Source organism: Thalia democratica, chromosome 8 (assembly GCF_965202585.1).
Source record: "Thalia democratica chromosome 8, ktThaDemo2.hap1.1, whole genome shotgun sequence".
Taxonomy (NCBI): Eukaryota; Metazoa; Chordata; class Thaliacea; order Salpida; family Salpidae; genus Thalia; species Thalia democratica.
This window is the reverse complement of record NC_139172.1, coordinates 17,299,478-17,314,109: the sequence shown is the minus strand read 5'-3', so window position 1 is coordinate 17,314,109 and position 14,632 is coordinate 17,299,478. Positions and strand designations below refer to the sequence as shown.

At 25.4% G+C, this 14,632-nt stretch overlaps 1 protein-coding gene across 1 annotated transcript; it reads right to left on the bottom strand.

Annotated features, from left to right (window-relative positions):
- Nucleotides 1–11,311: 11,311 nt before the first annotated feature.
- Nucleotides 11,312–14,364, bottom strand: LOC145843419 (uncharacterized). The gene is made up of 4 exons (XM_082950897.1): nt 14,057–14,364; nt 13,728–13,864; nt 13,301–13,613; nt 11,312–12,470 (listed from the first exon to the last, which is right to left on the bottom strand). The coding sequence occupies exons 1-4, from the start codon at nt 14,256–14,258 to the stop codon at nt 12,046–12,048; spliced, it is 1,077 nt and encodes a 358-aa protein (XP_082807023.1). The 5' UTR covers nt 14,259–14,364; the 3' UTR covers nt 11,312–12,045.
- Nucleotides 14,365–14,632: the final 268 nt, after the last annotated feature.

Below are 14,632 nucleotides of genomic sequence, written 5' to 3'. Positions count from 1 at the left end.
TCTTTATTAGGTAAATTTTTCATGTTAATTATTTTAAAGAGTACAAATTGTACACTTTTTTATACTGAATATTAAAATTTAGGTACATTAAAATGCAAATTGTAGTAAAATTTCTCAAGCAAATTACAGTTTCGATTTTAATTTCAATTTTTTTTCAAAGCAACTTGTTTTAATTTCTTTAAAACTTCAAATGAGTCATCAAATAGTATTTCTGCAAGTTTTCTTCAAACTCAGCATAGACACAAAATAAAATTTTATCAAAAGTTATAAATTTTAACTAAGAATTAAAACTTAAGATAGTCGAAATTACCAGTCAATTAGTTTAAGCTATTTTATACTTTTCAAACAATTAAAAAACTAAAAAACCTGAAATAACTTAAAAACCTTTGTTTAACCAAGTATTTGTTTTCAAGCTACTATGTTAACTAAATAACAAAATTATGTATTTATATGATATCAAAAAATAACACTTATATTTTTAACAAAAATTTTCTATAATAAATAACTTTGACTAACTTAAACATATGCATACTTTAAATAACCTTTTGAAAGATAAACATTTTATGCTATTTAAATACTGTTTCTATATTTTATTTAAAATGAGTGAAGATCATTTTCGACATAAAAAATAGACTTGTTTTAAGACATAGAAATTAAGTGTTTGTCAAGTCCAGTAAAGTTTTTATGTTTTTAAATTTAAGAATAAAAATTATAATAAAACAATAGTTTTTCTAAATCATACTAAAAGCACTGTACTGTACTTTTCAATCTACATACGGAAGAGCATCACACACAAAAAAGACATATATACAAGCCTTTTTGGCTAATTATATTTTTCTTATGATTATATATTTAAAGTCTAATAGAATATAAATTTTCAAAAAGTCACTTTCTTGTTTGTTCTAACTCATATTAACAAACAAAATCATATCAATTTAAAATTATGCATGTAAAAAATAACATAAACATCGAAACTAAAAGTATTATATTTATAATAAACAAGTTGTTCTTTGCATTATTTTCGCTTTAAAGTTTATGTAAAATATAGAATAAGAGAGTATCTTTTTCGTCGCTAAAAAATAATTTAATGAGTTAGAAAAACAAGAATTAAAATAATCAAACTAGTGATTACATTATATACTTCTTGTTAAACTTTTACAACTGTCGTATCAATAGGATAAACTAAAAAATAATAAATAGTTAAATCTTCACAAAATAAAAGTTAATGAAAGTAAAAAAGATAATAACATTTACCTCTTCATTTGTCTTTTGGCCATAAACTCTCAAACTTAGTATTAATTCAACTTTTATAGTTTTAAATAGTACTTTGTTAAACCATATTAACAGTTGTATAACATAAACATTCGTCTAAAAGTAAATATTAATAAAAATGTAAGAATTAGAACATTTTGAGAAAAAAAACTAACAAAAATATTTTTTTACTTTTAATAATCTGATACTCCATCTGAAGTTTTATTCTTTTAAAATAGTTATTAGTTTAAAAAAAGTTTAATTTACAACCTACAAGAGCGCTAATGTTTGAAGTCTACTACTAGAAATTGTAAAATTTGATTTTATCGACTTATATATAATATATATACGGTTAACTTATATTTTAAGGAGTGGAGAACATAAGTTTTTACATTATGTAGCTATGATATTAGAAAAAATAAACTGAATTGTAAAATACTTTGTTTAAAGAGCGAACCTACAAATTTATAAAGTTAACATACTTATTGTATTCCAAAGAGTAAAGAGTGTTGTAAAATGTTTTTTATTATTCTCTGTAGTAGAAAATAACATCTCAATTGAAGAATCTTGAAATAATAATTTGAAATTTTATTATTAACTATTAGTTTTTTTTCGATTAGTTGTACGTGATTTTTAGCACGTAGCCTCTTTCTTTGTATTCTTACTCTATTGATTCAGCTTAAACTTTCGCGTTGTATGTAGATTTTCAAATTTGAAGTTTAAAACTCTCTTTGAAACAAGTGTACATTTTAACATTGAATCGTAAAAAGAATAATCTAAAACTACTTAATTCTACAGCAAAAAAATAACTTAGAAAAATTAGCATTAGCTAAAATAAATCTGTTATAAAAAGACTTTTTTCTGAAAGTTTACTACAAAATAAAATAAAAATGGCTTAATAGCAAGCAAGCATTTTTAAAAATTAAATAAAGGCATAATGATATTTTTAAAAGTAGAAGTACTTTCTTTAAAGAAAAGTATATACCAATGGTTGTTTTAACTTAATTTACAACTTTAGTAAAGTTTGATAATTACCTTATAACTACTTTTATCATATGTTTAAGAAAGTGGAAATTTTAATTACATCTTTTGCCATAAAACAATTTAGCGACTTATCTTTTGATCACTTAAGACTACTTTAAAAATAAAAGTAAAATTTCATAAAACTTGTAAAACTATTTTGCCATTTAAAAACTTTTTCAATTTAGCTTTTATTTAATTTTAAAGTATACATTGGTAAAAAGAGAGCAGCAGTTTTAAATTCAATATTTTTAATAGTTTTTTCATATAAAATATTACTTTTAATTATTTATAAAATATTAAGATAGCTATTTTAAAATGGCTTGCTATAGATATTACTACTTTAAGCTACATTACTAAACATTGCAAAACTTAAGTTAATGATAGATATTTTCAAAGTATGTTTATTAAAATTAAATTAGCTCAAGTAGTTTTTTTAATGTGCATTATAAAATATATAACAGTATCAAAAGTTTTAGTTTTTGACAACATTTATAAAAATTTTTTAGCAATCTTGTAGATTGTTAGAAATATATTAACCTAGCTTCCACAATTTTTGAAACTCGAATTCAACTAAAAATCTTAAAAATGATTAATTTAAAGCAATAACAAAATTATTAATCGTTAACAAGATATGAGTTATTAATATAAAATGTTTGTTAAAATAAAAACAATAGTTTACAATTAAGTGTCAGTAGATATCTATTTTAAATTATAAACTTTATTAAGCTATTTAAAATATTAGTACATGTGAGCAAAGAAAATCCTTACCTGCTTTTACTAGCTTTACAAACGAAACTTTGACCATTAGTAAATATAGTGAAACAACTCTTGATCACGAATGCTAATATTTTGAATAAACTATGCAATATATGCTATTGAAAAATACAACAAGTTTTTAATAAACTCCTAATAACAGTCAGTAGTTGCTTGTTTAACTAAGTTATTTTTTAAATCTCTACGGTCTTACTAGGCAACTAACAACTGTCTTTTGTGAATCAAGTTTAAGCATATTTTAAACCACACGTCACAGTGAATTTTAAAAGTTAATTATATGTTAAGTAGGACTGTTATGAAATCAAAACAGATTTGAGTGTTTCAACCAGTTAGTCGCATGACTGTTATGTGCACTGTTTAAATTAACACATTGACAAAAGCGTGCTACTGGTATGCTTTAAACTGCATGATACACTTCTACTAACATTTAACATGGTCGTCTGTCGTAATATTAAAAGTATTAAACTGATATAACCTATAGTTTATTTCTTAGATTTCTAGCAAAATATTTTCATGAGATGTGAAACCAAGTTTTTATATTTCGTGTAAGAACATTTTATTTTTTTTATCTACTTATTTTAAAACGACATCATTTTTTTAGAAATTTTATTTTCTTATACTGCAAATAAATATTCATTTTATTCATGGTAAATCAACAATTGAAAAATTGTGTGATTAGAGTTAAATGAAAACAAAAATAGTTATTATTATATTTTTTGTTTAAGTGGTCGCGACCAAAATTTAGTAATGTTATTTTACTGAAACAATTAACTATATATGCAGAATATAACACATTATAAAAAAAAACTAACTTATTCACTTTTTTACAACTAAATGAAGGTATAACATTGTTTAAATTGCTGAACTAGTTATAATAAAGTCTTATATAGTGTAACTTGATATGCCATAACAGTTTTAAATCATACGATGTTTAACTTAAAATTTTTCTAGCTGAAGAGAAAAGAACCAATTGGTAATAGAAATATTACTTTAAGTTGCATTTTTTTGGGCAATCGAAAACTTGTTAATAATGAATCAATTCGGTGAATTAAGAAAAGTGTAGAAATTATCTTTAAAGAGTGGTTTTAAATTATAAACTACTTACTAGGCAACAACTTTTTACTTTTTATATAAAAATGCATAAAGTAGAAGCCAGAAAACTCGCTCCCTTTTAAACTTTGTTCCTTTATAGCGACTCAGAGCAAAAACTATAAAAAATAATCTTTGAAATATGAATTTGTACAAAACAAAAATTTTTTGGTACCAAACTGATTTAATACAGCAACATGTGTTTGGAACTGATAAAAATATCGAGCTTCGTTTCAAAGAGGACCAGCTTGCAAATGAGCTTTTTGTTTTTCCTCGTTCAAAACCCGGCGCCCGATGTGCATTGATTTTTCAAGTGCACTCGCTTTTCGTTTATTGTTTTCCCGGTTTTATTGCAGCCTCTTGCATATTGCGAAATTTCACACCGACACGATAATGAAAGAGAAAGAATTCAGGAAATTTTTGCGTCCCCGAAATGGCGTGATGCCGCATTGTGACGTCACTATGGCAGTTTAAAATGAAAAAGGCGTGACAGCAACTGCTGCTGCTGAAACCGGTTCTGTGCTTTAAAAAAAAATATTTCAATCTAAAAAGCTGATTTATTTATCCGTTTTATACTTGAAAAAAACTTGTTAAGTATTGTATATTTTAATTAATATGCTATTAAAAAAATAATTTTTTAAAAATCAATGAGAGTAAAATAAATTTAGAAATCAAAAACTAAAAGTTGTGCAACATCTTAAATTTTGAGTATACTACTTTTACTATATTTCTTCTTTAGAAGTTGAGTGCTTCTTCAAAAAACCACAACATATAATATACTACTTTTACTTAAAAAAGGACAAACATATAAAATAACTGCAATAAGTTTAAAAGTATTAAAATGTATGAAGTTTTTACAAGTTAAATTTTCAGCGCTTGCTTTCTAACAGCTTAATGATATTTTATTCATTAGAAAGACTTTCTAAAAACCAAAACAATTAAATACTTTAAAACAAAGTTATTAAACTTTTTTTTATTATTAATTACTCAGATTTATAACAATATTTATTTATATATAAAATTTAAACTTTTGATAATTTTAACTAAAGCAAACTAAGCTTTTACTTGATGGTATATTTTTCATTGAATAATGAGTTATAGCAATACATTTGTTTAACTTGTACTTGACCTCTATCTGAATTTTTATGTTATACAAAAGTATAAATATACGTAAGTCAATGTTGGTAATTAAAAAAACTAAAAGTTACAAAAAATTCTGGTAATATCTTAAAATTCTAACTTTGGTGTTATGAGACAATGTTTAAATATTTTGAGAATTAATCGGACTCGAAGTCTTTTTAATACATTTAAACTTAAATTGTGCAAAAAATCTTTTTATTACAAAATAAAAAATGAATTTGGTAGATTAATGGATTAAACGTATAATAAGCCTAACGTAAAGATTCTACTTGTTTAAAAACACTTTATTTTTACACTTGATCTCTAACAATTAAAATGGGATGAAGGTAGTCTGCGTCTTTTGATTCTAAAGACCGGACAGAATTAAAAATTTGACTTAACAAAAATAAAAAATGGTTAGAACCATCTAAAAAATCAGTCTCAGTCTTATACACACACTTAGAAGAGATCTTTCGTTTATTAAAGAACAAACATTTTCAATTCTTATTGGAATAAAAATTTCTAAGTGTGTGTATGAGACTGAGACTGATTTTTTTGATGGTTCTAACCATTTTTAATTTTTGATCTCTAACAACTTATGTTATCTAAAGTAGAGGGTATAAATTGACTTATATAAAGTTGATAAATTAGTTTAGAAGCATGGTCGTAAAACCACTTAATTAAGACTTTAAGTTCATAGCTGTGAACCTAAACTTATTTCTGATATTTTAGTTTAAATTTTTTTTTACTGAACTATATTGATTAAGTTGAAATAAGAAAGTTAAAATACCATAAACAATAAGGAGTTATAATCTTTAGCATAGTTAGAACCGAACTTTATCGTTGTTTAATTCTAAACAGAGCAGTTAGAAGAAACGGAAAGCTTTCTACGAACGTATGCAATAAAACCAAACTAAATACAGTAAATTATGCAAGTTTTTTCTGCTGAAATGTTTTGGACATACAGTAGTTATTAAACGTGTTTTATACTTTCTATTATATAACACAAAAAATTAAAAAAAATAATAGTTAAAGTTTTTAGAAATTTCGTCTCTTATATATAATATTTGAACTTCTTTAATTGTAACATCATGATTTTCTATATATTTACTGAAATAAAAAATAGAGCAAACTAAAAAGCTATTGTTTACTTTAAGAACTTACGTATTTTAAGTTTATGTAAGTTCATTTAAATAAACTTATGAAAACATTTAAAGCTCACTAAAAACTAATAATAATAATTGGATAAAAGACTTTAAAATTACTTAATTTGTTAATTTTAATTTGTATTTTACAACCTTAGGCAACCTTTTTAAATAATATTCATTAAGGTATATTTTTATAAATTTTTAAGTTATAAAATTAGGTAATACAAACTACGATGAATTTAAGCTTTTGCCAATGTTTAAAAAATATTGTTAAAGTATAATCCTTATAAAACAAAAACATTTATTCAGTTTTACTATTTTATTTTAAATCAGTTTGAACTTCTTAATGCATATAAGTATGTTATGCTTAATTCGATAACACATTAATAAATAATACTTGCTATTATTTTTTCAAACTAAAAATAAACATACAGTTAATAGCAACAAAATTACTTGTAGTAAAACTGATCAAAGTATAAAAATAGTAGTGTATAAGATTTCTATACATCGTGATTTAATTATCTTATTATAAGAAATTGTGTAAAAGATTAAAGTAATAAGACAGAACTCTTGTAACAATAGTAAAAATAATAAAAACGTTTAATATTATACAAAGGCGGCCTGTAATAAAATTAATAATTGTTTACTAAAAGTCTTTATTAAAGAGTTTTTACTATTAATTTAGAAACTTTTTATAATTGAAATAAGAATCTTTTTTCTCAAAATTTAGTTTCAAATTAATGTTTTCAAAGTTTTGAGAATAACAATGTTTCAAGTTCGTGGAACCTTGCGGCAATTACATATAAGTGGTTAACCTATTGATATAAGTGAAGTGGTGGTAAACGAGTTTAAAAACTCGATTGTCGTTGAATGATGCTTAACAAATAACAAGTCGTTCATTTGCACGACTATTTAGTTTTCTGACGTAATCAAGCTTGTAGTCATTATGTAAGAGTGGTAATTAAATCTCAACGGATTATAAAAAAACAAATTAGTTTTTTTTAAGGACTGTTAAACAAATTTCAATGCGTATATTGATATTGCCATATGACTTTAACTTCGTAATAGCTATCAAAACAATACTAATTCAAACAAATCTACTTTATTGAAATTAATACTTAACTTGAGCCACGTGAAAATGTTTTTAATTCTACTATTTGTCCACCATTAATGAGAAAATAATTTTAAAAAATAATTGATGCTGTGAAAACATTTTGACGACTTATAGTGAAAATGTGGTGTCTTGTAATAAAACTTTATTGTTTTAAGGTATTTTAGTCAAAATTTATAAAACATGTAGCCTTAGATCTTGTTTCTAGCTATAGATATTCAAATGTTTACGAATAGCGTATAATATAATCTAAGAAAAGAATCTTTTAAATTTTTATGCTCTTAAACCTTGTAACTCATTTTTAAATAATTTTTATTGTCTTTTTTTTTTGTAGCATAGTTGTAGTTTCTGAAAGTTTGAATTTTTTAAAGGATGTAGGGTTATAGATCTCTTAACTGTGTTCTTTGTAATAAATAGCAATATACTTTGTTAGAAAACTTTGAACAAAAAAAAGGTTGTTTAGTTTATTTATCACTGAGCGTGTACTTTGTACAAAAAAGATTTGATTATCGTCATCAAACAAATAAAATTATGAACTTGGCCTTGAGATCTTGTTTGTTTAGTTTTCATTTAAATAAACATAATATTTGTTTTACGTCATAAATTGTTTTAGGCAAACAAGTTCATAACTATTAAAATAACTGTACAAGTACAGTTTAAAGTTCTCTATTTGTAATTAACAATAAAATTGTATTTTTAAACTAACTGTTTATACTTAGTTAACTAGAAAACAATGATAAAAATTTGTAAATTATTGAAGTTTTAAACAACTTTTAGTTGTGTCTAAAATACTAAATCAGACTTAATAGCAAAAGAAATCTTTACATTTAATTTGTTGTAGTTTTTTCTTGTAAAGGTATATAATTTTTTTTTTAAAACAACTTAAAAAATAATTATAAAAAAATAGCTGGTTTTGTTAAAAAAGGTTTTTCCCCTTCAAGTTAATAAACACTGTGCAGTGTTTTAGAAAGCTTTAAAGTAGTGTGCTGCAAAAACATCATCATATTAGCTGCAATGGTGACGTCATAGAAAAAGTTTCTTGCTGGTTGTTATTTTAAAACTTTAAGTGTACTTGACATACGTTATACGTATACTGCTTTTCTAATAATTAAATACAAATACATATAATTTTTTTGTTAATCAATGTTTAGTTTTAAAAATATGTATATAATTAGAGATTATATAACTGTACTATAATAATTTTATAGTTTTTAAGTTATAGATACTAACTTTAAATGAAAAAAAAATTCTTGGTTATTACAATATATGTTTCTTACCAAATACATTAATTGTTTTAATTGATACAATATTGTATACAGGTTAAGTTTAAGTTATATCTAAGCCAAATAGTTATTATCGTGATTAGAATAGTTAATTTTTAAACAACTTATTTGAATATCAAGTTGGCATTCACACTTTTCTGAAAACATGATACTAATAACATGTCTTTTTTAATTGTTTAAAGCTTTGTTTAATTGTTTCTGGCTTAAAGAGTTTTCTAATAACTGATTCGATTTTTATAGACTTGAAAATACATTTTTTATTAAAAAATCTAACATTAAAAAACATAATTTTTATTTTATTTTTATAATCTAATACACTATAATCTACAAACGTATAGAGGTATTTATTTTGAAATAAGTATTAAGTAAAATTAAAAAAAACTAGATAGTAGTCGTTTTTAGTCAATATACTTTTTATATTCGAAAACTTATTATTTTTCTACTAAGTATTAGTTTAGCTTTGTCTATTCAAATTTATGTTTATAATTTTTTTACTAATTTTATATTTTTTATAAAGGTTTAATAAATCCTATGTACTTTAGTAATTAAAAAATTGAAAAATGTTTAAATTGATAATAAGCGATGACGTTATTCTTGATTTAAGCAAATAAATCTTAACTTTTCTCAATTTTTAACCAGAGCTTCCGATTACTATTCAAGGAAGTTATTGACTCTATTGCCTAATAAATACTTAATAAGAACCTTTATATAAATTTTCTCCAAAATATTGAGGTTTATTGAGTTTAGCTAACGTGAATTTAACTAAAAAAATCTGTATAAATGCGTATGAAAACTATAGAACGAAGCTTGTAGATATGGTAAAGCAGTTGCTGTAGTAAACTTTAAAATATTATTCAAGTAGATAGAATATCTTAATTAATAAAAAACTTGTTTTTATTAAAAATTGGAAGCAAACAAAAAAAAAATCAAGCATTAAATACTTCTTAATTTATCAATTAGATATTTGTTTGTTTTTTTTCTTAACTGTATCTAATTTGTGTAAATAGTTTAAAAAAATTCAATAAGTTACTGTCTTTCTTTAGGTGTATAAGATTTAAAAAATAAACAAATAATATTTTGAAACATATAAAAAAGGATCTGTACCATTAAAACTTAAATTTTTACTAATATGAACTATGAAAAGGCTCAATAAACGAGTATGATAAACAGTAGTCATATGTATTAATTATTTATGTACAAAATAAGAAAACTTTGTTCTATGATATAAAAGAAGCTTTTGTTGTGGCTTATAAGTTGAAGTTTTTGTTGTAGCCCTGGACAAGACAATAAACTGTATCCGTGGTGTATGACTCGATAAATGAAAGGTTCTCTTGTACACCAGGTCGTTAGACGAAACATTTTGAGCGCTTTTTTTGTCGTTCAATAAACAACAATATATAAAAACATTAATTAATTATAAAAAAAATTAAAATGATTAAATAGTTTTTATATCTTTAGGGTAAGAATATTATAGTTTTAAGTATCGCAAATCTGTTTTTCTTCGTGATTTTTTTGTCATTATCAAAATTGTTTTAAATAAAAAAGTCTTTTTTATTTTACAAAAAAATCTACAAATTTATAAGTACTCGTTATATTGCCTAAAGTACTTTCAAAAATTCTTCTTCAATAGGCAATTAGAACCAATTCAGCAAACAATTAGAATTATCTTTAGGGTTAAACGTTTTATTAAGGTACATTTTATCTGTTTTTGATTTCTAAAAGTTTAATATTTATATAAAAAGAGTAGACTAAAACTTTTTAGTTAGATTTATTTAGTTTTAATAAGAACAAAAAAAGTTTAACATGTACATCAAAATAAAAATGAAGTATTTTGTAAAAAAAAAAAGATAAAGTTTTTTGTAGCTTTAAGAAAACAAAGATGACCATGAATGGAAAATTAGCTTAGGCAAAACGTAGTTGCGAAATACAGTAGTTCTAAAACACAACGCTTTCCATTCTTTAAGCACGCGCTGTAAAGAAGTTGAAAAAGATTAGCGTCGTTTTCTATTTCTGCTCTGCTAAAAACAAATTACGTAAGTAAAACTGAAGTCTACCCGTATTTCAACTGTTTCTTTTTGTTAGACTGTTGTAAAGTTAATAACAATATTTAAAGTAATATTTATTAAGTAAACGTATACTTAAAAAAAATTTTTATACGTGGTTAGGTTAAAAGTTCAAATAAACAATTGTTTATTACCTAATACTAAACCTTAAGAAAACTTATAAAAACTTTTCTAGTAAAGGCTAAAACTTTTTACATAAACATAATAATAAATAACTTGTAATGCTTTATCATAGAAACTAAGTGTATTCTTATTTGCAATACTAAAATTTAATAAAAATTAATTTTTTAAATAATCTATTTTAGGTAGTTTTAAAAATCAAGTTCATTGATTTTAGCCTATTTATATGAAGTTATTTTTTACTCTTAATAGACGAAATGAAATAATATTTTTATTTCCAACCTTAAAGTATATTAAGACTTATACACTTATAATAAAATACCAGAAAAGTTTACGAACAAATTTTATTAATGATTGACATTTACTAACGCGGTAACAAATTTGTGAACAGTCATTACTATCAACAAAAAGATAAAAATTATTCTAACGTGTCAGTACAAAAAGTAAACACACAAAAGTATAAAAGTATGTATAAAATTTAGCTAGAATTATAGCTTTTGGGCAGATGCTGGCTCTATAGTATAAGTAAAAAAATATATCGTTATTATTTTAACTATAAAACAACTAATGCTGTAATTAAAATTTCAAGAAGTTGAAAAAAACACACACAGGATTGCTACTTATAGGTCATTGAAATTGAAAATAGTGTCTTACATAATTTTTAACTACAACAGTTTCAATAGTTTTACAGTAAAAAGTTTGATAAACATATAAATTTACAGAACAAGAATACAGTTTGTCACAAAGAAAAATTTTGATAAGTCACCAAGCATTGCAAAATACAAATAAAAAAAAACACAGAAGCTCGTTAAATACTACGATTAGATGCTTCAATTGAATTTTGTAAAATCTCAATGGATTTAATTGACTATATACAACAGTTTTAATAATTTGCTAAAAAACAGTGTAATTTTTATCTAATTTGTTGTCAAAAAAGTTACAATTTTAATTCAAAACTGTTTAATGAACTTACACTGTTTTTGCTGAATAAAAACACAAAAGCGGAATATTTTTGTAATCTTATTGGCTTAATCCCTTGTCAGTATTAACTCACACAAACATTTTCAAAACGAATTGCTTCGCTGCGGCTTGTCTTTAGCGCTGTTGAACCACTGCGACAAGTTCTGCACTGAAAAAAGCCTTTTGCTCTGACTCTTCAGCTTTTCGTTGTCCGACACCATCGCGATTCGTTTTGGCGTCTGACCCCCGCACGCCCAAGTGTAAGTGACTATTTCCCGCCAAATGTTCAAGAACACCCGGTCGTTTGCTGGTGACGCGACGACGGAAGTGGCCTTCATCGGCTTGTCGTCCCACGAGTAGAAATCGTACCTGTAGTTGTCCACCCTCGTTGGCTGGCTGAGGCCGATCCAGTCGGAGTGGTGCTTGTCGGTGGCCTTCAGCCTGCTCATCTCCAGATTGTATTCGTTGAGGGAGCTGCCTTCCGCTTGCTTGTCGTCCGCTTTCGTCACTACCGATATTATGGGAACATCTGCGTGAGGGTATTCGTTTAATTTTGTTATACGTTTTATAGCAAAAAAAAAATACATTAGAGTTTTCTCTTAAATTACTTTTGTGTAACAAATAATAGCTGCTATAAATTTAGAAACATTAGTTAACAGTACTTTCCAGAAAAAGAAAAATTTTCGAAAGGGTTTGCCGGCATGAGTCAACTTAATTAGCGAGACTTAAGATAAACCAGACCATTGCTATTTCAACGCTTTTGAAAAAGCAAAGAGTCAGTGCAGCTGAGTTTGCTCGATAATCCAAGCAAGCTTGAAGACAATAGCCGTTGTGATATCACAATCGGCAATTCGAGCGGCGTTTGCTGCATTTCTGCAAATGTTAAGCCTAGTTTAGCCCTAATGATAATGAAAAATTGACAGTAAAGTATTACATTTTTCTTCTCTTCCTTCTGGCAAAATAATTTCGAATTTCAATCGGCTATTCTTTAAAATACTTTAAAAGAGATAGATATTTGCAAAAAAAGTAAATTTAAGTGTAAAAAACCTTTATTGTTGCATGTCAATATTTTAACAAAAACAGCACTTTTGAATTAAAAAGTTTTATAGTAGCTTTAAAATTAAGCGAGTAAGTAAGAACAAGCATTTTATATAGTAATACATACATAAGATACAAATAAAGTTACTATTTATATATAAAAATTTATACATAAATATGCCTCAAACAAAAATCAAGCAAGTAGCTTAAGAATTTGAAAGTTTTTTATGTAAAAGATAAATAAAACAATAATATCTCGTAGTACAGTCCTGACATTGATACAAAAAATAAATAAATTAAAACAACATACAGTAAACTAACTTTTTATGACTTGTATTTTGGAGGACTGCATGGAGCTAATGAGCATGTTTATTAAACGGAGGTGCGGTGGAGAAGTTGCGTCTGAAACGAACAAGACGAGGTCGATTCTGCGGTGAGGGCAAGACTGTCCTCTGTACCTCTTCTTTATCATTTCTTTGCTCATCAGCAAGACACACGGGATACACTTCGGAGGGATTCTTCCTTCCAACACGTACCTTAGTATCAGTGACGTGTGCTCGTTGTCATATATGCCGTCGAAGCCACGGGTGTCCCAGAAACTCACCTTGCTTGATTTCGTCTTGTGATTTTGTTTCTGTAAGTAAAAAGATGTTGAAAAAGCTAACAGTTAAACAGAAAATTTAAAAATTGTATAATATTTCGTTCTCTATTTTATTTACTTTTATAAAGCTATATTAAGTTAACTTACTTGAGATTGTTTGTCAGGTTTGTTTGTATGAAGAACGCATTCTTGAATAATATGTTTACGACCAGGATTGTACTTCGCACAATCACTCCATTTTTGGTTGAGTGCCATGTTCATTGAGTTGATCAAAGACGTTTTACCTATATAAACAATTATTTTAGTAACTATAAACTGAACCTAGTCATTAACTGATTGTCAGTTTAAGCAAAATGAAAACTAATCACAGAAAAAGTAGAAACTGTTTTTAGTAATTAAAAAAAAGTACACTCTGAAAGTTAGAAAATATTCTGTTTAAACAGTTTTAGTTTTCATTATTTTTAACTTCTACTAACCTGACTGGCTACCACCAATAACCAAAACATTCAAATTTGTTGTTAGTCCATTCAAACAGTTTTTCACTGCTTTTCTTAGCCTTCCATTCAAGCTTTCTGTTCCATTACTTTCTTCAACTTGTGGTTGTTTTTTATTAACATCCAGTTGGTTGTTATTTTTATCAAAGTTAAGATCAAAGCTAATCTTATTTTGAGGCGCCATTGCTTTATTCTGTTCAAGATTTTTACTTTCTTTATTAAAACTTATCTAAAAAGTAGTCAAAGCACTCTGCAGTATAACAAAAATGTTAACGCTTCCCTTTAAAAAGGCAGTCTGCGCCCGGCTGTAATTGCTCGGCTTCAATTTATACTAAAATTCTTCTTTTTTTGCTGTCTCTCTCGTTTAATGGATTGCGAAATTTTGAAAGCTGGTAAAAACAAGTTCTATCAAGTCAGCTAACCTTACACAATTTCTCATTCAAATCTCATATTTCTCTTTTTGTTCTCTTTCTTTCTCTTGTATCTATTGCGAAATATGCCATGCTGTAATTTTGAGTCCGGAAACCTCGGTTTTTGTTACCATTCGAATAAGTTTTT